Raw genomic sequence first — 22,816 nt, 5'->3', positions numbered from 1 at the left:
GCATATGACTTTTCTAATCCTAGCAGTTCAGCAACTTTAATAACTGTCTTGTGCGTAATTGTCCAATCGTTTTCCTTCATATCTATTAAATGATCATATGTAAATTGTATTTTTAACAAGTATATGTATATTGCATCAAGTTACAAAAATTAAATTAAAATTTTTACTTAAAAATTTTGAGATATAGTTTTGCAACACAAGTAACTTTTGCGTGTGATAATCTTTCAAAGAAATATTAATCTTATAATATTTCTTCAGTGCATACAATGACCTTAAATCTTTTATCATTTTGATAATATTGTTGCAACGATAAGGACAAACACTTGACTGTGTTAATAAGTTATATATTTTAAACTCTAAGCAACCCAATATTTCCATATGATAGACCAAAGACGTTGCATTCTAAAAGTCAATATTAAATATAATTATATCTTTATATATATTATAATTTATAGATAAAAATAATTTCCAATGAATAATTGTATCAAAGGTCAATTTCTAATTTACCTGAAAAGAGAAAGCTGCGACAATATAATTAATAATTCCTTCATAACAATATAAAGCGCTAGCAACCGAATTTAAAAGAATTATATATGAATTATATATTTCAGTCTTTTCTACCCCTATTTCATATATAATTCTTATATATGCTAAGTAGCGGAGCTCCTCGCGAGGTAGAGGAGTGTTTCGCGAGGCAAAGGAGCGCCAAAGATCCATAATTTTGATCGCATATAAAGTTAAGTCTAATCAACCGAATTTAAAAGAATTATATATGAAATAGGAGTAGAAAAAACTGAAAAATATAATAAAATTAAAAATAGATAGATATCTCCAAATTTGCGGAAGTTAATATGTTCAGAGTATTCTAAAATGTCGAAATATTGCATTAAAATCGCATGTCCGTACGTATATATGTGTATGTGCAGATTTGATGTCCGTGTTTACTCTAACTTCCGCAAATTTGAAGATATCGATCTATTTCTAATTTTATTATATTTCTCAGTCTTTTCTACCCCTATTTCATATATAATTTTTTAAGATTTGGTTGATTAAACCCAGCTTATTTATACGCGATCAAAGATCCATAATTTTGTAATTTTAATTATCGTAATTCGTTATTAATTGGAATAAGCAAGATGGAAGCGCGGCCGCCGCGGCCAGAATATCCCCTCCAGTTGGCTAGTTCGGACACGAACCATTAGCACGGACGCAAACCATGTGCGGTTACCGAGCGATACGACGTAGTTGAGTTGCACTTTCTCAGGCGGCGCGTCGGAAAATGCAACACAGCAACACACGAAAAAGGCCGGGATGGCCTCTCTCAGGTTTCTCTCTGATACGGCATACGCTCCAGTGGTCCAGTGGCGACCAGTGGCGGCCAGTGGTGCGTGGTGGTAGTGGTGGTGCATCTGTCATCAATTCTGATTGCGAGTTACGACGACGTGATCGCGTAGGAGAATCGGCCGGTACGTAGCAGTGGGCAACTGGGCAGATCGCGGCCAACAACACTCGGTCGTTACTCGGCAGATGCTCTGGAACGTGGTGACAAGCTCTTCCCTCCGGTCTCAACTAGCGAACGATGGTGACGATCAACGCGGATCTGCGGCGCGAGCGCGAGAGATGCAGCTTCGATCCCATGGAGCTGACGGGTTTCTGGGACGGCGGCGCGGAGAAGACGTCGCATCGGCGCGAGCTAGGTTCGTTGTCATTTAATTCGCACGCGCGTTGCGGACGTTGCGGTTGCGGTCATCATGCGCTTAGCTCACATCAGCGTGGAGCGTGGAACGTGGAGCAAAGCAAGGACTCACTGCGCTCTCTCTCTCTCTCTCTCTCTCTCTCTCTCTCTCTCTCTCTCTCTCTCGCCTCTTCCCTCTGCCGCGAGAAGCTGCGCGAAATGTCAACGCCCAACTCAATCGCTCTGTTTTTCTGTTTATCAACTATTACTCACTTCGTGATAAGGGAGCTGGATCTTACGTATCAATTAACTCCCGCCTCGCGTCTATTTATCTCGTAGAAGTTGGATTCATGTTACATTTATTCTCGCGTTGATATGTTACTTTGTTGTGCGCGTTACTTGTCCCGACGCATTTTTTATTTACCACAGGAAAAAGCAAGAAGGATAAACATGTAACTTGATTGTAACTGGATGTAACTGAACAGCGGTCAATTTTATCTTGAAACGAAACAGGAAGGAACGTTGTTATCGTAAATTACGAGGAATAATTCTCTTTTAAAAACTACTCCGTTTATGATGGATTTTTTTATGGATAGAAAGGCGTGTACAACTTTCTATGGTTTCCTAGGAATTAGTAGGTAAAAGTGTGAAAGGCGCAAAAGTTTATACCTTACCGAGCACTCGTTCGATTTCTCGCAATTGAATATAGGCATTATACTTTTTCAATGTATTTTCACACTGAAAAAAAAATATTTTGATAAAAAAAATTATTTATTTAGATTGTGGCCAAGAGCTTATTTACTTAATATAATACACATATTTATTTAGAATTAGATATTTTTACTTAATTTAAATAAAAATATTTAATTATAAATAAATATTTTTTTGGATCTAAATATTTGTTTCTCAGAGTGCATGCGTGATAATATTCTTTCTAATAATATTAATAACAGTTTTTATATAACAATTATAAATTTTTATAATTGTTTTATAAAGACGTATTCTGCCACATGTGCTGTTACAAATATCTCCAAGCATATTCGATACTTGACGTGATTATAAGATAAATAATTACGTAATTATATAAAACATTAGAAATAGATCTGGCAAGCTAATGCCATCGGCAAAAATTTCTTCAAGACTCCCGTCTTCATTTCTTCGGACAATTAAGTACGTCATAATTTTGCATTTACTTTTTATCACAACTCAAAAATATATTTACGTTTGCAAATATGATAGATACGATAATCGGACGTTAGCGAATATGTCGTGTAAACGTGAGAAAACACCTATAAATATGCTTCGTCATCGGCAAGAACTTTTTTTCTCATCATTCTTCTTCTCCCTGCAATTATTGTAATATCTTGTTCTCCACAATCTTTGTTCGCGCTTTACTACGGTCTTACGCATAAATGTACATCTCAGCCAAGTTAGCCTCCTGATATAAAATATATGATATAAAATATATTTATGAAATAAGGGATCCAATTTTTGCTCGCTTACGTTTTTTATTCTTAAGGCTCCTGTTCACTCACCATTATACTATCTCAGATTGTGACGTCAGAAGCGAGAAAATATATAAAAAAAAAATTCTCGCTAAATATATTAAAATGGAAATATGTTTCAATTATAAAGCAACACTTACACTTACTCGATAGAACCGACCTTGTAAAATATACCGAAAATTTATCTTTTTATTTCGGAATAAAATGATATTTATTTCTATATATTATTAATTTGACAGTTGTCATTAGCTGTGAACTAGCTTATTTCGTTTCTGGTTAGGCATTATTTATTTTTAGATATATGGTTATTAAGGAGGTTGGTTGCTTAAATCAATAAATATTGACCAATTATATTTTAATAATTCGGCAATTGACCAATGTGATTGATTAATTGTTTTTCCGTCCGAGATCTCGGAGCGACATTTCTAGCTCTGGACCTGGACACAAGGCTTTATACACGGGCGATATAGCAAAAATGTTACACATCTGTAATGTAACTCTCGGAAGCATATTAAAAATGAGTGAGAATTTAATGAAAATAGGTGCAAATAATTTTTTACATATTTAGAAAGGACTTTATATAACTAATCAAAGGTTATCAAGAACGTGTAAAAATAAAACAGCATATTGCCATATTTCAACGTGGTATTTGCGTTTCAATTATACAAACAATAATTTAAAACTTTAAGAAACAGCTAATTAAATTTATTCCACTTATTCATCTGCTAAAAAAACTCGTTTATTTCACACAACGAAAACACACCTATAGACTTTCCCCTGCCCCGCCGGATGTTCTGGAGGCACCGTTTTTTTCTATAAAACTCGGATATTCCAAAATTGATAACTTTTTTATCTAAATTGTGAATCGATCCGAAATTTAGCCCCGAACTTTGAAAAAGAATACAGAATATGATCTTAAATTTTCATCGACTTCTTTGATCAGAAGTGAGAAATCGCATGCCAAAAACTTTTGCAGTTTTACGTAGAAATAAGAAAAGAGATATATCCACAAAACGCAATTGTAAACGATTCAGCATATTTGTAGAATATACCGAACACTTTTCTTTGGCTTTAATAAATAATGAATAAATAGCTGTCAAGATGAAAAATGAAAGAAGACAGGTTAAAAAGATAGAATGCATGTCACGTTAATTTTATGGCTATTTAGTGATTATTACAGCCAAAGGAAAGTGTTCGGTTATATTTTATACAAATATGCTGAATCGTTTACAGTTGCGTTTTATGGATATATTTTTTTATTTCAACGTAAAACCGAAAAAACTTTTGCCATGCGATTTCTCGCTTCTGACGTTATCAATCAAGTATAGAAGCGGCGAGTGAGCAGGAGCCTAAAGAATTAATGAAATAAAAGGAGAGTGAGTTTTTGGTAAGTTTTACAAATCGGTTCTATCGATTGTAAGTGTTGTTTTATTAAAACTTATTTCCATTTTAATATATTTAGCAAGAATTTTACTGCATATTTTCTCGCTTCTGATGTCACACAATCTAAGATAGTAGTGAATATCTTTATGTATTCTTTTTTGCTACTTGCGTCAAAGTAAACGCACGTAACTGTTTTCGTATTGTCTTGTAAGTTGTAATTAAAGGCTATCAGATAATTTTTCAGCCGTGTTAACGAGTCATTTACATAGTCATGCATGTTAATTTTTTACGTCATTTATTTACGTAGCCATGTTAACATTTGTTGGCTGCACGCAATATTATTTACTTCAATATTGTTTTCAGTAAAAATGTATAATAGTGATAAGAATTATTATTGCAATGTTGTCGTCAATCAGTTTGTCGAGTGTTTTGTATTGTACAAAGACGTGAGAATAAGAATATCATTTAAATGTAAATAAGAATATCAGTTTTTTTCCTCATTGACAGTCATTTGTCTAATTAATTCTGATAATATTTTATCATGTTTTGTCGTGAACAGAGAGAAAGAGAGAGAGAGAGAGAGAGAGAGAGTGTCAAATGACTATTGTGATAATAAACTATCACATTTTTTAATTTGATATATTGATAATATTCGTGTATTTAGTATTATGTAATATATATATAATACTATATAATACTAAAATATGTTGCTTGAGATTAAAATTGATCACGTAAAAAAAAATTAAGATCTATGATAAGATACATCGAGCAAAGCTGTTAAACCGTGTTTTTTTATATGAATTGATAAGAGCCATAAATATATATGCGGAACAACACCTTCATACAAATATATGCGCAGCTACTCGGTTCAATGTTCAACACGCGAGATTAAATACCTATATAGAAACGTCATATTTCCACGTATAGACTAGATACTAGATACTCGGATGACTTGCGGGAAGAAGTTGTTATTCCGATATCACTGGCAACTAGATCAAGTCGTTCGAAAGTGGCAATATTTCTTGCATCGTCTTTCGTTGACGGAGATCATTTTAATTTTAAGCCCACAGCGAGACAACTTTTAATGTCGATGTATTGGAGAAATGCGTTCCAAATGTTATCTTTAATTAAACGCTGCCCTAAAACCGTTAATCTAATGGATGAAAAATAAATTAGCATTTATCAAATACGTAATTCAAATCGTTAATTCACGAATGATAAAGGAAATGTATATATGTCCAATAATTTGTGACAATGATTTTACGATTGTATAATTCAAGAAGATCGCAAAGGGCAGATCTCTATAATGCTCATGTCGAGTTCGTCGAATCGGAAACTGGTTGTGCAACTTTCGATGGGACATCGGTGTAGAGATCAGCTTCAGAGAGCAGCACCCTAGTTTATCGAGAAATTTTAATTCGAAATTATTTCTATACTCTATAGTCACACGAAAAAACGGCTTTATGAAGAAATTTAATTTAATCATTTAGGATTTAAGGAGGTTGGTTGCCATCACGTTGCGGGGCAGGTGGCGAGGCAGGGAAAAGCCTATAGGTGGGTTTTCGTCGCGTGAAATAAATGAGTTTTAGTAAATAAATATGTGGAATTTTTAATAAGCTGTTTCTTAAGGTTTTAAATCGTTGTTTGTACAATTTGAAATCTAAATACATTATTATCCACGTTGTGGCAATATGCTGTTTTATTTTTACAATTTCTTGATAACTATGTAGAGAAATCATTTCAGTCTTCATAAAAGTCCTTTCTAAATATGTAAAGAATTACTTGTACCTAGGTATTTTCATTAAATTCTCATCATTTTTAATATACTTTTGAGAGTTACATTACAGGTGTCGTAACATTTTTGCTATGTCGCCCGTGTATAAGAGAGAGATAAGAGTATAACTTCAATAATTAATTACTTGACAACCATGTAGGCAATTGTGTTCAACTTTGGCATGGACGACAGATTCCCATAGGGCATAGACGAATATCCTTCATAAAGAAGTAATTCTTATCGCATTGATTTGAGCAACCGACCTCCTTAATTTGATTTGATCATTCAAAATCGTTTATTCAACCTTCAATCTGATTATTTAGCTATTATCTAATTTAATTATTTATATTTAGCGTATTGATTGAATTTGCATAGCTCGTGTTGTTATCAAAATTCATTTGCATTCGTTAATATGAAAATTTATTAATTTTTAAATAGTAATTCGAGTTTATATTATTTGCAGAAAACTTCTTTCTAAGCGATCCGCTTCTACATGATAAAATTCCTGCAAAATACAAGAGTCACAAGGAAATTTATGAGGATGCGATAATGAAAGGATGCCGAGTATTACAGAAAGTGCAACAATTACACGACTCAGGGAAAGGTGGCATGGACGTTTTCTCGTAAGATATTTAAACACGTAATAATATGTTTTATATGTCGTTACACTATGAAGAAACTGTATATTAAACATAATGTTTCAAGTTTAATGTTTTATAACAAAAATATCATTTACTCTCTCTCCAAGTAAGATTATTATTTATAAATATATTATTTATAAATATATTATATATATTAATCGAGATAATATTTAATTTCATTCAAAGTTTAATATTCCATGCAAGGAAAAATATTTTAAAAAATCTAAAAAAGCGTCATTTGACAAAAGCATTTGTGGTGCTCTGTAGACAAATTTTAGGAGGCATGTTAGGCTCGGCGATATTGAAGGACGGTAATCCGCTGACACTGCACTACGTGATGTTCATACCAGCTATTATGGGACAGGGCACTGTCGAACAGCAAGGATACTGGATATCCAGGGCTTGGAGCTGTAATCTCATCGGTACTTATGCCCAAGTATGTTTCTTACTAATCACAAACTTGTGATTTATAATTTTCAATATATATATATATATATATATATATATCTTTAATTCTGACTTATTTTTGGAATAATAAAAAATGTGTTTTTAGACGGAGCTTGGTCATGGCACGTTTATTAGAGGTTTAGAAACTACCGCGACTTACGATCCTGAGACCGGAGAATTTGTATTAAATAGCCCGACTTTGACATCGTACAAGTGGTGGCCTGGTGGTTGTAAGTATTTTTGTTCAAAATAACATATATTCGAATCTCACTCTTCAGGCTCATAGAAAAGAAAATACTTTCAGTGGGTCAAACGGCAAATTATGCGATTGTCGTCGCACAATTATATACGAAAGGAGAGTGCAGAGGTATCCATGCTTTTATTGTGCAACTTAGGGACGAGAATACTCATGAACCTTTACCAGGTGTGTGAAATCATAAACGTATCTTACAAGTAAACTTTACATCTTTCGCTAAATTCATCGCGTTTACGAACGACAAAAAAGATTCATGTTAAAAGATTCACCTTCATTCTCAGGTATAAAGATTGGGGAAATTGGTACCAAGTTAGGAATGAATGCAACTAATAATGGCTTTCTCGGTTTTGAGAACGTTAGAATACCGCGTGAGCACATGCTGATGAAAAATTCTCAGGTAATAGGAACAGAGAGAGTAGGCGAGGCATTCACGATTGGTTATTTAATGACAAGTCTAATGGAGAAGTTTAAAGGTCTAATTATCCGATATTTTCAGGTATTAGAGGATGGAACTTACGTGAAAGCGCCTAGTGATAAACTGACCTATGGTACAATGATGTTCGTTCGAGTGGTATTAGTACGCGATATTTCTAACTACCTGTCGAAGGCGGTGACAATAGCTATTAGATACAGCGCAGTAAGACGTCAGAGTCAGATAAAGCCCGAGTACGTGATACAAGAATAAATTAAAATAAAATCTGTAATCAATTTAAAAAGTTTATCTTTATGCTATTTTATGCTGTTACATTTTTTGACGTATTGCTTGATTTCGAAGCACATAATGAAGACAAAGTTTCGTACAAGTCGTATTGGATTTGCTTTACTATCTTTTGTTTTTCGCTCAGTCTGAAGGTCGGTTAAAGATGGATAGTAATTAGACTAATAATTTCATTATTCAGACTCTCTTTGGCAAATAGCTTAAATTTGAATATATTTTGTTTATAGACTGTTTTGTTTTTACAATTCTGATAGTAATCTTGAATACATTTTCTTCTTTCTTTTTCTGTTAGTCAATATAAATGCCAATATACATGTACATTTTATTATCTGTGATAGATTTGTTGGAATAATTTTTCATGAAAGTATATCTTAATGTAACTTTAAAATGTTTTCAATTTATTCCAGTGAGCCCGAATCGCAAATTATGAATTATGTTACGCAACAATACAAATTGTTTCCCAATCTTGCTGCATGTTTCGCATTTCGAATGTGTGCCGAATGGATTTGGGAGATGTATAATAATGTGACAGCTGAATTAGATCAGGGAGAGCTAGAGAGACTACCTGAGGTATGCTAAAATACATTATTATAAAAATAGAAATTGTATAATTGCTGTCTTAAATTTCGTGTAATAAAAAGATTGATTTAGAATTCAATAATTTTCGTTATTATTAGAAAAATAAAATTATATTTTTCAGCTGCACGCGCTGGCATGTTGTCTAAAGGCAGTTGCATCATCAGACGGAGCTACTGGCATTGAGCAATTACGATTGGCGTGTGGTGGACACGGTTATATGGATGCGAGCAACTTACCGGCAATTTATGGTTTAGTGACTGCTACTTGCACTTACGAAGGCGAAAACACAGTTCTGCTATTGCAAACGGCTAGATATCTGGTGAAAGCTTGGAGACAAGCTGTTGGCGGTGAACCGCTACCTCCGACTGTCGAATATTTAGTTGTTCTTTCACGTGGAGTAAAACAGCGTCCTTGGAAAAATACTTTAACGTGTATTGTGCAAGCGCATCAAGCAGTTGCCGCAGGGTAAATATATATATACATATATGCACAAAGAAAATCGATATTTACATATAAAAACTTGGTAATGATCGCAAAACGGAGCATTGCAACATCATCGCAATCTATAATTTATAAATGTTTTTATAGTAAAATTCGTCTGGCGACGGAAAACATGGACCGTAGAATACGTAGTGGTGCGTCACCAGAAGAAGCGTGGAATCAAACTAGCATTGAATTAGCGCATTGCGCAGAATCGCATTGTCGAGCTTTCCTAGTGATGCGATTCGCTGAGAATGTCAGAGGATTGACATCCGCGTCCAAGCAGCTTCGCGAAGTTTTAATGCAGCTTTGTGAATTGTACTCGATATATTGGGTACTGCAACGCCTCGGAGATTTTCTTCGCGTTAGTACCACATGCTTGTTTAAAATTAAAATTACCATCATAATTTTGATAAGTATCAAGTCACTTCATTAACACGATGCATTTTGTAACAGTTTTCCTGTCTAAATAACGAAGATGTTCCGGCGCTCCAAACGCGCTTCGAAGAGATGCTCGCTGCAATCCGCCCAAATGCTGTCGGTATCGTCGATGGATTTGATATTCGCGACGAGATCCTCTCATCCGCGCTTGGCGCATATGACGGCAATGTGTATCAGCGTCTCTTTGATGAAGCGATGAAAAGTCCTTTAAATCAGGAGAGTGTCAATCAATCCTTCCATAAATACCTCAAGCCTTTCCTTAAAAGTAATTTATAGTCATATTATGGTTATCATAAAATAGTCAACAAGTTCTAATATAGATAAGAGACCATTTTAACATTTCAATAAATTTGCATGGCAAATCTGTCAACACTGTTAAAAGGGAGTTATCTTGTAAAATTTCCGGGACATGTTAATAATCATAATAATTGCAAATGCTGCAGTAAATTTGTGGTAACTTTAAAGCATCTCTTTTCTCATAGCAGTTATATTGAATTATAATGTCAAGATATCATGATTTAAAAAAATCATTTTTAAGAATATTTTTCTTACAATATAAATCAAAATAAATTAATTTTTTTATGTGCTACACACTTAATAATAAGGGATTGATGAAATATACAAAACCTTTTTTGGTTCGTGGATTGATAAATAGTTGTAAATTAAATCAATTTTCACAAGACCTATTTTTGTTGGAAATGTATATTTAGATAAAATTATATCTAAATGCAGATTAAGATGTAAAAAAAATCGCTTCTAGCATATTTTAGCAATTCATATTATTAAACGAGAGTACATAATTAAACGAGAGACAGTACATAAAAAACTAATTTTTTTATGCATATTGCAAAGAAAGTTTACATATCAATTCTATATAACTGTAGTGAAAAAACAGAAACTTTAAGTATTACAAAAACGTTTTGTTCACTTTTTTATAATAATAATATAAATAATTCGTACAATATATTATATATTGGTATTATATGGAAACGCACACATATACAGGATGTTTCTTGCATGTCGTAATTCTATCAATGCTTCAGGGATGAATTTAGAAAAAAAATAAAGAATATATAAATATAAATTGTTTAGGCTTCATTTTTCGAGTACACGCACATACTTTGAAAATTCCCTTTGATTTATTGTAATTGAGAAAATAAAGCTTAAACGACTTATTTTCATTGAAACTTTTAAATTCACTGCCTGAAGCATTGATACACAATTAAGAATCATCCTGTATTCATTAGTATTCCATAAAACGTTTGTCTCTTAAAAGACATTTTTATAAGACGTAATTTAACAGAAGTACGAAATTGATGGAAATGTATTTGTCTATTATACATTTATCGGCATCTGTATTAATACATTGTTTTATGCATTATGTATAAAGTATTTTCTACGTTCATAAATCAATCCTTAAAAAAAAAAAAAAAAAAAAGATTGATATTTTTGATAGAGAGTGATATTTTATGAAATATAAATATTGTATATGTGAAATGGGAGGACACATGCGAAGTATTGTTTTGCAAATGATAATATTAATAAAAGAAAAATGTAATTTTTACGGTTAGATGTCCTAGTATGTATTTACAGATTTACCTTTGAGAATGTTATATCGCGGTAATTTCATGTAACTCGAAGGTACGAATACATATTATATTTTGATATACATAAATAAAGTGCAAATAATCTTTCTTCGTTATTCCGGTGTACGGTTTTACGATTTCCTGAACTCCACGCAACATTGTATGAACTGGAAGAGATGTTTTTCGTATCTCAAAGAAGTTTCCAACGCGTTTCCTTAGACGGTATAGTATTTATTTACAGAATAGGAGCGACGACATACATTATTGTTTGTTATTATACTAATATAATGCAATTATTAATTCCCGTTAATTAAGAATAACGTAATAATTACTTTGATGTCCGCAACAGCGATAACATGGATATCCTATCTTTTGCATTCGGTAAGAAGCTGCTCGTGTCTTGCTGGCCCGTCATTATTACGATTATATACGTACGGTGGTAGGAAGTTGAGTTTTAACTTTCAGAAGGAAAACGTGGGAGAATGATATATAAAACACTTTAGTGAGAAAAAACCGAAACAAATGGCGTTTTATCGCAGTTGCGCGAGCGAGTATAATATATCTATATATTTATATATAAGTACATATACATGTATATACGTATTTTGTGGGTTCGTGCATAGACGGATATATACACATATATGTAATATAGACCAGTTAGGGAACAATAGGAAAAGGACGAAGAGAAGGAGGAGGAACGGGAGAAGGAAGAAGGAAAGAGGAGCGATGGGATGACAGTACTTACACTTAAAAAATAACATTGTTAATATTATCGTTATTATTAAATATTAATCCACTTTTAAAATTATTTTCATTCGTCCACCTGGCCTATGGGCTTTTTTGCCTAGTATTAGACAGACTTTTCATTGCTATAGTGTTCTTACGGAATTACGTCTTCTTATAAAATATGATTTCATTACAATTATTATTTTTCTTCTCCTCTTCGCTTAATTTCTCTCAGACGTTAATTGGCCGCGTGGTAGAGCGTAAGCTAGCAAAAGCTAAGGCAAGCGACACCACGAGGTCAATTAATTACTATCTACCGAACAATTTCATCTATATCGTGTGATTATTAATAAAGGTTACGAGCCCCCAATTTCTAGGTCTTTCCTCGTTTACTTCACACGAGACGAAGGTTTCCAAGAAAGAGAGGGAGATTAAAAAGATGACAAAGAAAAAAAAAACAGGAACATTATAGATAGATAGATAAAAGCATTTTTCATAACACTGTATTTTTAAAAAGTTATAGTATGATTAAAGAATCGTGTGAAGTACTGGAGGAATCTAATCGATCCACATTAGAAAAGATGAAAATTAAAACGAAAATAATATACCGACTTAATAAGTTATGAAAGGGAGAATACGGGTATTTCTTTGATCATAATCGGCATTATATCTAACTATCGTTACTAATGTTCTTATCGTTATTATTCTTATTGATTTCCTATGTGTAACATTTCAAACTTAGATACACTAAAAGAGATTCTGTGAAAGAGAATTCATTAAATTTAGTAAAATTGAGTCGTTTAAAAGCACAAACAAATCTCGAAGCTTCGTTCACGTACAAGTAAATTTGCGATCGATTAAAAATGCAAGTCAATAAAATTATGTCATGATATGCCGCAGAATTGTCCTTTTTTTGTCAAAACAACATGGCGCATGTTCAACGAGGATAAATCGAAGTGATAAATTTGCCGCGGATGAGCGGCAGCTACATTATTCTCGATAATAAAATAAATAAGGCGTTTAGTAGACTCTATACATTTTTCATAGTAGTAATCGTGATCGGCACATTCGGACCTAAGAGAATCTCAGCTGAAGAGAAACGGAAGGATCAAAAACTTGAAGGATGATGGAGGTCGAGAGTGCCGTGAGATGGCAAACAACGTGACTATAAGGCGGATTCGTGAGAGTTTCGTACCAAATTGCTGTTCCTTACGTAGTATATATGGCAGTATCGGCATGATATATACTTTTAATTACTCCAACGTGTCCGATTTTCCGCGACGGATCGGATTCTGCGAAAAGACGACGCTCACGTACTGTCAGAACAGAAGAAAAAAAGAGAGAGATTCAAGGATCGGTGCAGGATCGTAACAAAATTACGAAAAATAAACGGGGACGACGGAAGGGCGAAACACGGCCAAGGAGATACCGCGTAGAGGGGAAAAAAACGTTAACAAATATAGGTGGACTCCGCGATGCGGATCGATCGCGCGACGAATGTCACCGTGGGAAAAAATTCCGATACGAACGAATATACGCATTTGTATCGCTTTTCGCGTGTTCCCTTTCGCTTTCTAATACAGCATTATGGCATCATTTCTGTCGTGCTAAGGCGTGCGCGCTATCGTACCACTCTTGGGGCAAGAAGGAACCACGTATTTCTTTTTTTTTCTTCGTGTCGTTCGGGGTAATTATACCTGTCAAACGCAGCGTTTCGTCTTTCACTTTATGGCAACACACGACTTCTCGTCGTTAGAATCTCTAAGACAAGATAAACCCCAGACGGATATATTAAGAACTTTTATCAGAGTCGATTCAGGTAATAAAAGTGGGATGTTTTATCTTATGGGTGGAAGGAGGGTGTGGACGTCCCATTGCCATATGCAAACATGATTCAGTGGACCCCACGAGCTATTTCTGCTCGTCCGAGGCTCTCTCTCTCTCTCTCTCTCGAGAGAGAGAAAGCATCAGAAAAATGAAAAATATTTAGTCTTTACAAAGGAATTCCTCCACGTTTTAAGAGCTGCATTTTATTTCTGAAGGAATACGGTCTGGAATATGGAACGTCGATCGCGGTATTGGCGACACGCACGCATGGCTGCCGGTTCGCGTTTCAAAAAGATATGGCACGCTAACTGAGAATTTACTTTATTTGCTAAATGCGTTAATTGCAACTTGACGATTCGTACAGCAGAAGGATTCTAATAAAAATTACTAAATGCCTGGCGAATGTGTAAAACATGATATTCACAATTATCGGGAGTTTCAGTATTTATACATAAATTCTCGATATATTAAACACGATTTATACGAAGCAGTTATCTAAGCGATAAAATGATCCAAACTGCGAGTTTGTATACGTTTTCAATTACCATCGAGTCTTATCTTAAAAATTTGAGATACATTTATCTCGTGCAAGAAACATGCCAGCATTAGAAATCAATCGAAAAGAATCGAAAGATAACTGGATAGTTATCCACGAGTTCGTGATAACTGTTTAGCTTCCAACGTTCTAGGATACAATGAAATGAAGAGAGAAGCTGCGCAGAGAAAATATGTATAAAATCTTATATATGATAAAAATATTATTTTCCGCTCGTTTGAAGCAAAGGCTATAATGAGGAATAGGACCAGTATACGAGCATTAATCGATGTTACAACAAATTTAAATTATATCCAGATTTATTGAATTATTGACGTTTCGTACCATACTCGGACTTTATCAGAATATTCAATTAAGCGAATAATTAATTACTAACATATAGGGGTCAAAACGCATTCTTACATCGGTTTTATTTTCGCTCTTGTTTTATTTGAGGTTATAAATTTTTTTATTTATAAGATCTATGCGCGAGATCGTTATAGGGAGCGTCGACAGTACGCTATCTCCTTATTATTTTTTTTATGTTTTTTCTCTTGCTTCAGATTCACGATGGTACTTGTCGAATCAATCGAGGCTTTCATCATTGCCCTAACAATTCCATATATATATATTATAAATACGTACGTTTTAATTTCTGGAAAAAGAGAAATGTACCTTAAATACATTTCTCTTTTTCGAGAAATTAAAACTTACGTATTTATGATATATATATGGAATTGTTAGGGCAATGATGAAAGCCCCGATTAATTCGAAAAATACCATCGTGACTCTGAAGCAAGAGGAAAAACAACTTTTTTATAAAAAAAAATAATAAGGAGATAGCGCGTACTGTAACGATCCCTATAACGATCTCGCGCATACATCTTATAAATATTAAAAATTTATAAGCTCGAATAAAACCGATGTAAGAATAAGACATACACTCATACTTATATACAATATATCAAAGGAGCATGACTGACTTGAGAAGAAAGTGTTCTATAATGTTAAGTTTTTGACTTTGTGATTGCGGTACGTCTCCATGTTTAGTTAATTGCGTTTTGACCCCTATATGTTAGTAATTAATTATTCGCTTATTTGACAATTCTGATGAAGTCCGGGTATGGTACGAAACGTCAATAATTCAATAAAGCTGGATATAATTTAAATTTGTTGTAGCATTGATTAATGCTCGTATACTGGTCCTATCCTATTCCTCATTATAATCTTATATATGTTTCAGAAATAATCGCGTTATAATTTTTTATAACGATATGTACAGTACTGGCGACCGATCGACCAAATAAATTCTAAACGATTTTGTGCAACGTATAATTTCCAGAAATGCATCGTCGTAAAATATCTTTTTGTGTTTTCCTCACATGTAATGTGGGTCGATGTGATCGCGCTACGATTAATGCTTAACACATATTCTTAATATAGGCGCCCTTTTTATCCTCTCTGCAATCGATCAATATGGTCGACGAGTCCCGCCGTTTTCGCCTCTATTGGAATACGAACGCGCAATAAAAGATCCAAACTTTTGTCAAATTCAGCATTAAACGCTCTTATCAAAAAAGTAATTATTATAATTTCTTAAAAAAAAATATATAAAAAAAGTAATAGCAGCGACGCGCGAACGAGGTTGCAGCTTAACTCCTCGCTGCTCTTACTGTCGGAGAGAAATCACGACGCCGCAACGATCCTTTTTCCCTTCCCTCCTTCCACCGGGAGACAGAATGATTAACGACATAGCAGCGGCGTTTATCGCCCACGAATTTTCACGCTCTCAGTCCTGTACATGTATATACGTATACATACACGTAAATATATATATATATAATATATATACGCTCTCTAAATACGCTTGTAAATGCATCTTGGAATTGGTGCAACCTCGCCGACGGTGTCTCGACGGGATATATGCAAGAGCCGTAGTCTCGTCGTTCATTGTCCGTCACTTCAGTCACCAGCCGGGATGATTACACTCCGAAGAGAATCTTTTCGGAGATCAGCGAATACGATTCTTTAATCAGGGCGACGGAAAGGAAACTCTGTACAGGGTGTTGCAAAGGGCAAACCGGAGCGTCAAGTTGAAAAAGTTTTCAGCGTTCGGTGAACGGTCTATCGACCGAGAGCCGCGAATTCGTCTTCTCTGTCTCCTTTACTCGCGTACATCTTTCTTTAAACACGATGAAATACAGCGTGTAAGAAAATACAGTTTCCTAAAGTGAAGATGAATTCGGGCGACCGAGAAGCCGTGCGCGCGAACGTCGTTGTCGCGGCTCGGATTCGCGTCGAGCTGAAAATCATAGGGAAAGCTCGGGAGAATCGTAAAAAATTACCTTCCGAGGGAAACGGGAAAGAATCCTGGTAATTAAGTAAGGATATGTTATAACGGTCGTTTTAAAGCTAAGAACAAGGGAGATACATCGGGAGGACCGATCGGGGGAGGAGGGGGGCGGGATCCGTGTAATCGAGAATCGGCCGACGTTCTGAGCGACGTTCCTCGAGTAAAACTTTGCGTTTTGGGAGAGTCTATGAGCGCGTGCCATACGGTATGCCGTAGTAATTGTTTCACCATCGACCAGCGGGATTCCGAAAAGGCGGGCGTTGATCGTCGGTGGGTCTTTACTCGGCTCGGCATCGTGAGATCGCGAGAGGAATCGGCGAAGTCGCCATCGCGCCGCCGTCGCCTCAAGCGTAGAACTCCCGATTGTGATGAGGCGCGCCCGGCTTGGGGAAGGCTTGCGCCGCGGGCGATCTCCTCGGCTCGTCCAGGGCGTACGAACCCTCGTCCTTCTTGCGCATCCGGTACACGATAAACATGACCACTAGTATCGCGCAGAGGAGGCCCACCACCGCGCCGCCGATCACAGCTGGAAGCACAATCGAGATATGTATCTTAGATTTATTTTCGGACGGAGCCTACCTTGCGAAGAGCTATAGTCTTCGATCGATACGTGCGTTAATAATAATCACGTCGCCTCTGTAAAGACGCGGAACATGACCGAACATGATCGAGACGCACATTCGAACGAAGAGACACGAGATCTGATTTCGACCCTCTTGATACACTTGGCCGAGTTCGACGGAAAGCTTTGTCAGCTTTACACTCACCGGCTAGTACGCCTGGCTGCGCAAAGAACGAGCTAGCTCGATCCCCGGGTTTCGGATTCATGATATAGACCTCGTGGATGTCGTCGGTGTTGTCAGCGTGATCGTCTTCCGTGCCTGAGGGCTCGATTACGTTGACCTCGTTGCCGGGTCGGTTCGCGGTGTCAATGGTCGTCTGGAAATTGGATACGGCTCGATCACTTTAATCTGTTTAATTCGCGATCCCTTGTGAACGAGAAGGAGCACGCGGGTCGTCGAACAAAAATGTAAGTAATCCGTTCCGAGCGGCAAATGTCGCGTCAGCACTCTAATCGGACAAATTAGATTGCACGTCTGTGCAAAAAATATCAAGCGCAATATCGTAAAACGTCTCGAGAATATGATATACTGGTGCAATTTAAGGAATGAATTGCAATTTCTTCTTTTCCTTTACTATAGCTTCACGTGAGCCCGTGCGTTTTTCCCGCGAGAACAAATTCAACGATTTGCATTAGCAGGCAATTACCGCCCGCAATAATTTTCGCATTCCCGTGGCACGTGCAGAATATGTTCGCGAACGGAGGACGAAAATAGAATTCCATAAACTTCTTAAACGCAGAATGTTCTAGCTAGGGAGTGCTCTAGATGGGCGAAGCTAAAACCGAAGGATCCGAAATACAAAATTATATGTACGTCCAGGAACGTGTCGCGCTTACCTGCTGTTTAGTTTTGACGTTTGTCTCATCGATGATGTACGGAGGTCTCGCTTCGGTCGGCTTGCTCGGGACCTCTAATCCATTATTACCGGTAAATTCTGTAACAAAGTCACGATAAATACGTTAGAATTGATATCTCCCGCACAGGCCCGAACGCATAGATCTGTGGAAAACTTTTTTTTTCGCGAGTAGTGCGTTCGCGAAAACTAGAAATCAAATTTCCAATCACCGTGATTGGGGATGAGAAACGATTTACAGGATACGTGTCAAATATCGTTCATTTTTCAATATTTGAAAAAATCCTTTCGCCAACGTCGCCGCCTTTGTGACGCGCACGATATTTTTGTAACATTTTGCAATAGGCATTTTTCAACCGATCAAAATATCGTATAAAAGATCCGCAGGAAATCTCCGAGATATAAATATATACACGTCGTGATAGATTTATCGTTGAGAAACAGATTGGCCGAATAAACGTTGTATAAAAATTGCACATAGCATTTAATCTCTCTTTCATCCAGGAGAGAGACAAAGGTTCCATTGATCGACTGGTTAAAATTCTAGAGAGAGATATCGGGTGTCGTACCATGGTCGTCGTCCCCGTCCTCGTCGTCAGGGCCAAGGCCGCTGCCCGAGGCCTCGAGGTCGTCGCGATTGTCGCTGCCACCTCGGCCGGAACCCTCTAGGGCGTCCTGATCGTCTAGGTACAGATCGTCCGGGAAGGTGTTGTAAGTCGAGCTCGCAGACGTCCTCTGTTTGCTGTCGCTCTGTTCTTTCTGATAATCAGAGAAAACGGCGAATGTAATTTAAATGATTTAATCGATCGACAAAGAACACGTGTATAAGTCCTCGTCTACAATAGGTGTTTTAAGTTCTAAACCTTCAGAAATTGATCCAATCGCAGTTGATTATTCTCCTCAAATTTGACTGTGATTGATCAATTTCTTAAGGTTTAGGGCTTAAAACATGCACCTATTGTAGATCGAGACTAATCGACGTTTTGAGTCTCTCGCGGCGAGATCTCCGCGATGTGTCCCGCAGGTCATTGACACGTCCCGCGGAGCGTTAGCTCAGATGCCGCGAAGCTCCGCGACACCCGAGCTAACGTAATTAAAGGCACGCGCATATTTAAGCGCGTCCTACTCGACGGGATTTCCGCGACATGAAAGGGTCCCGGGTCCCGCGGTTCATTAAATTTTAATTTAACTCCGCCACGAGAGATAGAAGCGATCTCTGCTCGCTTCCACCTCTCTCGCGACGATTGCCATAAGCGGAGCGCCGCGGGATTTAGCAATCTCGCACCGTCGCGTCGTCGAGCATCGCCATGCAAATGCGCGCAAATTTCAGGTTCAACGGAAGTCAAGACGAGCGATGGAGGATATAGGAGAAAGATGGAGAAGGATGAAGGCGCGGGGACTTTGCGACAACTGGGTTCCTCCTCGTGAAGGATCAGAGCGTGGGTGGCGCGGGAGTAACGTTAACGTTACTCCGTTCTATTTCTAGAACATCTTCATCTCTTTCTCATTGCTTAGCATCAAAATAGAAGAACGCGCTTCTTCGACGTCTCCTACGCTCCGCGTCTGACGCTTCGTATCTCTCATCGCGCATGCCTTTCGTGCGTTTAACGCGGCGTAGTAACGGGCCGCGAAAAACTCGACCAGACTCGCCGCTTTTAATTTCAGAGATATTTTTTCAAGGGCACGCGATAAAACTGCATCGCGTTAACGTGAGCAAACGAACGGCCGATCGGCTGACCGGCCGGCGGCGGTCCATAGTTTTCCCGCGTCCAACAAAGAGCGACGGCGACGAGCGGATGATTGAGGAGGAAACGGCGGAATAGCCCACGCTTCCGGTTACGTGATGTCCGTGGAATGCGAAGTGACACGCCGCCAGGAACGTGGAACGTCGAGCAAGCGAACATGGCGAACGCCAATATTCCCGCAGCATTGTCGTTGTAAGAAAATTCCATTTTCTCGAAATGATAAAAAAAAAAGAAAAAGAAGAATGTATGATCGTTTTAGAAGATATATATCACTTTACGAAACTGATAATGTTAAGTGCGCGCTTGAAACAACGCACATCCCGCTCCGGGATTCTGCGTCGCGTGCATGAGATATCATCCGGTTGCAGACGTCACGCCGCGCGACATCGCGCGATCACGAGCGGATAGAATGTCTCATAATGACGCGATAAAAAAAAAATGACAGCGGGAAAAGTTACAAAGATAACGGAAAATATTTTCTCCCGTCGACCTTCGTCGCGTCAATACTCGCGATTGAATGGCGCTATTAACGAGCGCGCGTCGCGATCGATAGCACAAAATTCGCCCTCGTATCTCGCCTCTCCGCGCTCTCTCGTCCGCGCCGCGCCGGGACGGTGCGTTCCTCCCTTTCGCTTTTCGCCCCCGAAAGACAATGAGCACCCGATGACCGTGGAAAACGCCGCCGCGTCCAGCACGCGTCGAACACGCGTTGCGTTTCGTTTCCGTTTCATTTCTGCGCGCATGCACGCGACGACCGGTGCATTGGCACCGGGACCACACGTCGTATATTCAATACGAGACTCGAGTTCGTTGAAAAAGAGAAAACCGAATTGCCTGACGCTAAACTGACTGGCAACCGACGACAAATCGCCGCTGTCGGACAAGTCAGTCAGAAATATTAGACCTGACATAACTTTTGTAAATATTACACGTACGTTACGCCCTTATGTTTTCTAATCTCTGATGATTCTTAACTTCTATCTTTCTGTCTCTTCGTATCTCGTATCGTCTCTCAAACAAATCTATATACTCCGTCCAACGAGAGATCATGGTTGATCAAACATAAATAACGATAGGGCAAAGAACCGCAACAAGGTGTTTGCGTTAAATTATTTTTATTTTTAATAGATATTTTCCAACACTATTAAAAATACAAATAATTTAACGCGAACACCTTGTTGTGGCTCTGTGCCCTATCGTTATTTATGTTTGATCAACCATGATCTCTCGTTGGACGGAGTATACTTTCGATGAGTAGGACCATACACTTTGCGTCGATCGTTGTTCGCCACTCGAAAGAGCGCAGGTATACAACAACGTCAATAAACTACTCTCCACGCATCGTTTCTCAAGACGGATCCAGACCGAACGGACGAGACTAAACAATTACGAATAAACATGGACGGACACAGGAAGAATTTTTCTCTTCATGTACCAGAAACGATGTAAATTCGGACTCTCGTTCGCACTCGCGGCGCCATCCACTCTCATCGACGCAGGTTCGGTCACCCTGATTTGGATCCACCCTCGGAGGAACGACGTCGATCGCGGTCACCCGGTCAGGCCAAACGTGTCGCGGAACGGATAACGAATTGGATTCGAGAAAAGAACAACGACGACCAGTCGAGTCGTCGCCGTCGCGAAGAAACAACTAGTTACCCACAACAATAGGGAACGCAGGTGTGTCGGAAGAGAATCCTCGCAGACAGGAGCAAGGACCTGGACGTAGACGCTGGCGCGTGCAGCCCGCCGCGCCGGCGACAGCCGAGTGCGCGTCGTCGCCCGGTGTACCAGTCGAATCGATACCCGGGGAACACGGCGCGGCGTCGGCCCGGTCGAACCAAGGGCCGAGACCTTGGAAGCCCTTCGTCGGCGGGATCCCTCCCGGGACGAACGCGATGTTTTCCTTGTTCACCGACCGGCGGAGTCCCCCGATTCCTTTCTTTTCCCCACGCGCCCGCACCCTTTTCTCACCCCTCGGTCAAGCCACCCTCTGATCTTTCGTGTCGCCCTCCTGGACGCGGTGGTGCTCGCGCGGGGTTTGCGCGAACGTGCGATGCTATCGACCTCTTTCTGCGTTGCGTCTCTCCCTTTCGTCACGGTGTTCTCGTCGCGGAGAAACGTCTCGCGGATCCTGCTGGCACATCCGCCGAACGAAGGAGGGTCCGTTGACCGACAAAAGGGATGCACTCGCTTTTTCCACCGCTGAAATTTCTCGGGAGTTATCGCGCGCGAACGACGAGGGGTCATCGCAAACGTGCGCCTGTCGATACCGCTGTACTTACCGCGTCCGATTTGTTCGGGGGTTGACGGATGCGCTCGGGACGGCGGAAAACGAGAAAATTCGGAGGGTGATGTGCAGCGGTTTTAGGCCAGGTGGTGACTGCACCGACCTAGTACGAGTCCGACTCGGTAGACGGCACTGTCGAGATCCTCGCAACTGTATATATATATAGATACAGTTCACTGTATATATATATATATTCACACTATATATCAAGACGCTTTTTAAAGTTGGCGCAAGACATCCGAGAACCTGCCCCTTGATAAATTGGAGCCTAATTGTCCTCTGGAGAGAACATTTTGCGTTTTGCTTACCGCGTTTTGCATTTCTTATGGTCTCATCCGCCTGTGTTCTGCATATATTTTAATATAGACCTGACATACCT

General features: G+C 38.4%; 2 protein-coding genes across 2 annotated transcripts in view; one reads left to right on the top strand and one right to left on the bottom strand.

Annotated features, from left to right (window-relative positions):
• Nucleotides 1–1,346: 1,346 nt before the first annotated feature.
• Nucleotides 1,347–11,601, top strand: LOC139813951 (acyl-coenzyme A oxidase 1). Its single transcript, XM_071779850.1, has 11 exons — nucleotides 1,347–1,697; nucleotides 6,801–6,960; nucleotides 7,246–7,414; nucleotides 7,532–7,655; nucleotides 7,730–7,849; nucleotides 7,963–8,078; nucleotides 8,178–8,347; nucleotides 8,807–8,969; nucleotides 9,100–9,443; nucleotides 9,567–9,822; nucleotides 9,915–11,601. Exons 1-11 carry the CDS (start codon nucleotides 1,580–1,582, stop codon nucleotides 10,173–10,175), a joined length of 2,001 nt encoding a protein of 666 aa, XP_071635951.1. The 5' UTR covers nucleotides 1,347–1,579; the 3' UTR covers nucleotides 10,176–11,601.
• Nucleotides 11,602–12,037: 436 nt separating this feature from the next.
• Nucleotides 12,038–22,816, bottom strand: part of Sdc (Syndecan) — a 70,787-nt gene continuing 60,008 nt past the window's right edge. The window contains exons 2-5 of the mRNA XM_071779851.1: nucleotides 18,972–19,161; nucleotides 18,386–18,483; nucleotides 17,694–17,865; nucleotides 12,038–17,452 (exon numbers count right to left, since the gene is read on the bottom strand). Of these exons, the coding sequence (XP_071635952.1) occupies nucleotides 17,271–17,452; nucleotides 17,694–17,865; nucleotides 18,386–18,483; nucleotides 18,972–19,161 (642 nt within the window). The 3' untranslated portion in view covers nucleotides 12,038–17,270. The remainder of the gene's footprint in view (nucleotides 17,453–17,693; nucleotides 17,866–18,385; nucleotides 18,484–18,971; nucleotides 19,162–22,816) is intronic.

Source organism: Temnothorax longispinosus, chromosome 5 (genome assembly GCF_030848805.1).
Source record: "Temnothorax longispinosus isolate EJ_2023e chromosome 5, Tlon_JGU_v1, whole genome shotgun sequence".
Classification (NCBI taxonomy): domain Eukaryota; kingdom Metazoa; phylum Arthropoda; class Insecta; order Hymenoptera; family Formicidae; genus Temnothorax; species Temnothorax longispinosus.
This window is presented reverse-complemented; position numbering and strand designations above follow the sequence as displayed.

Bases quoted from the DNA above. Each gene is read 5' to 3' on its own strand.
- LOC139813951 (XM_071779850.1), top strand. From the start codon at position 1,580: ATGGTGACGATCAACGCGGATCTGCGGCGCGAGCGCGAGAGATGCAGC. The intron at 6,961-7,245 runs GTAAGATATTTA...GGTGCTCTGTAG, and splicing joins GGTGGCATGGACGTTTTCTC to ACAAATTTTAGGAGGCATGT. The intron at 9,823-9,914 runs GTTAGTACCACA...ATTTTGTAACAG, and splicing joins GCCTCGGAGATTTTCTTCGC to TTTTCCTGTCTAAATAACGA.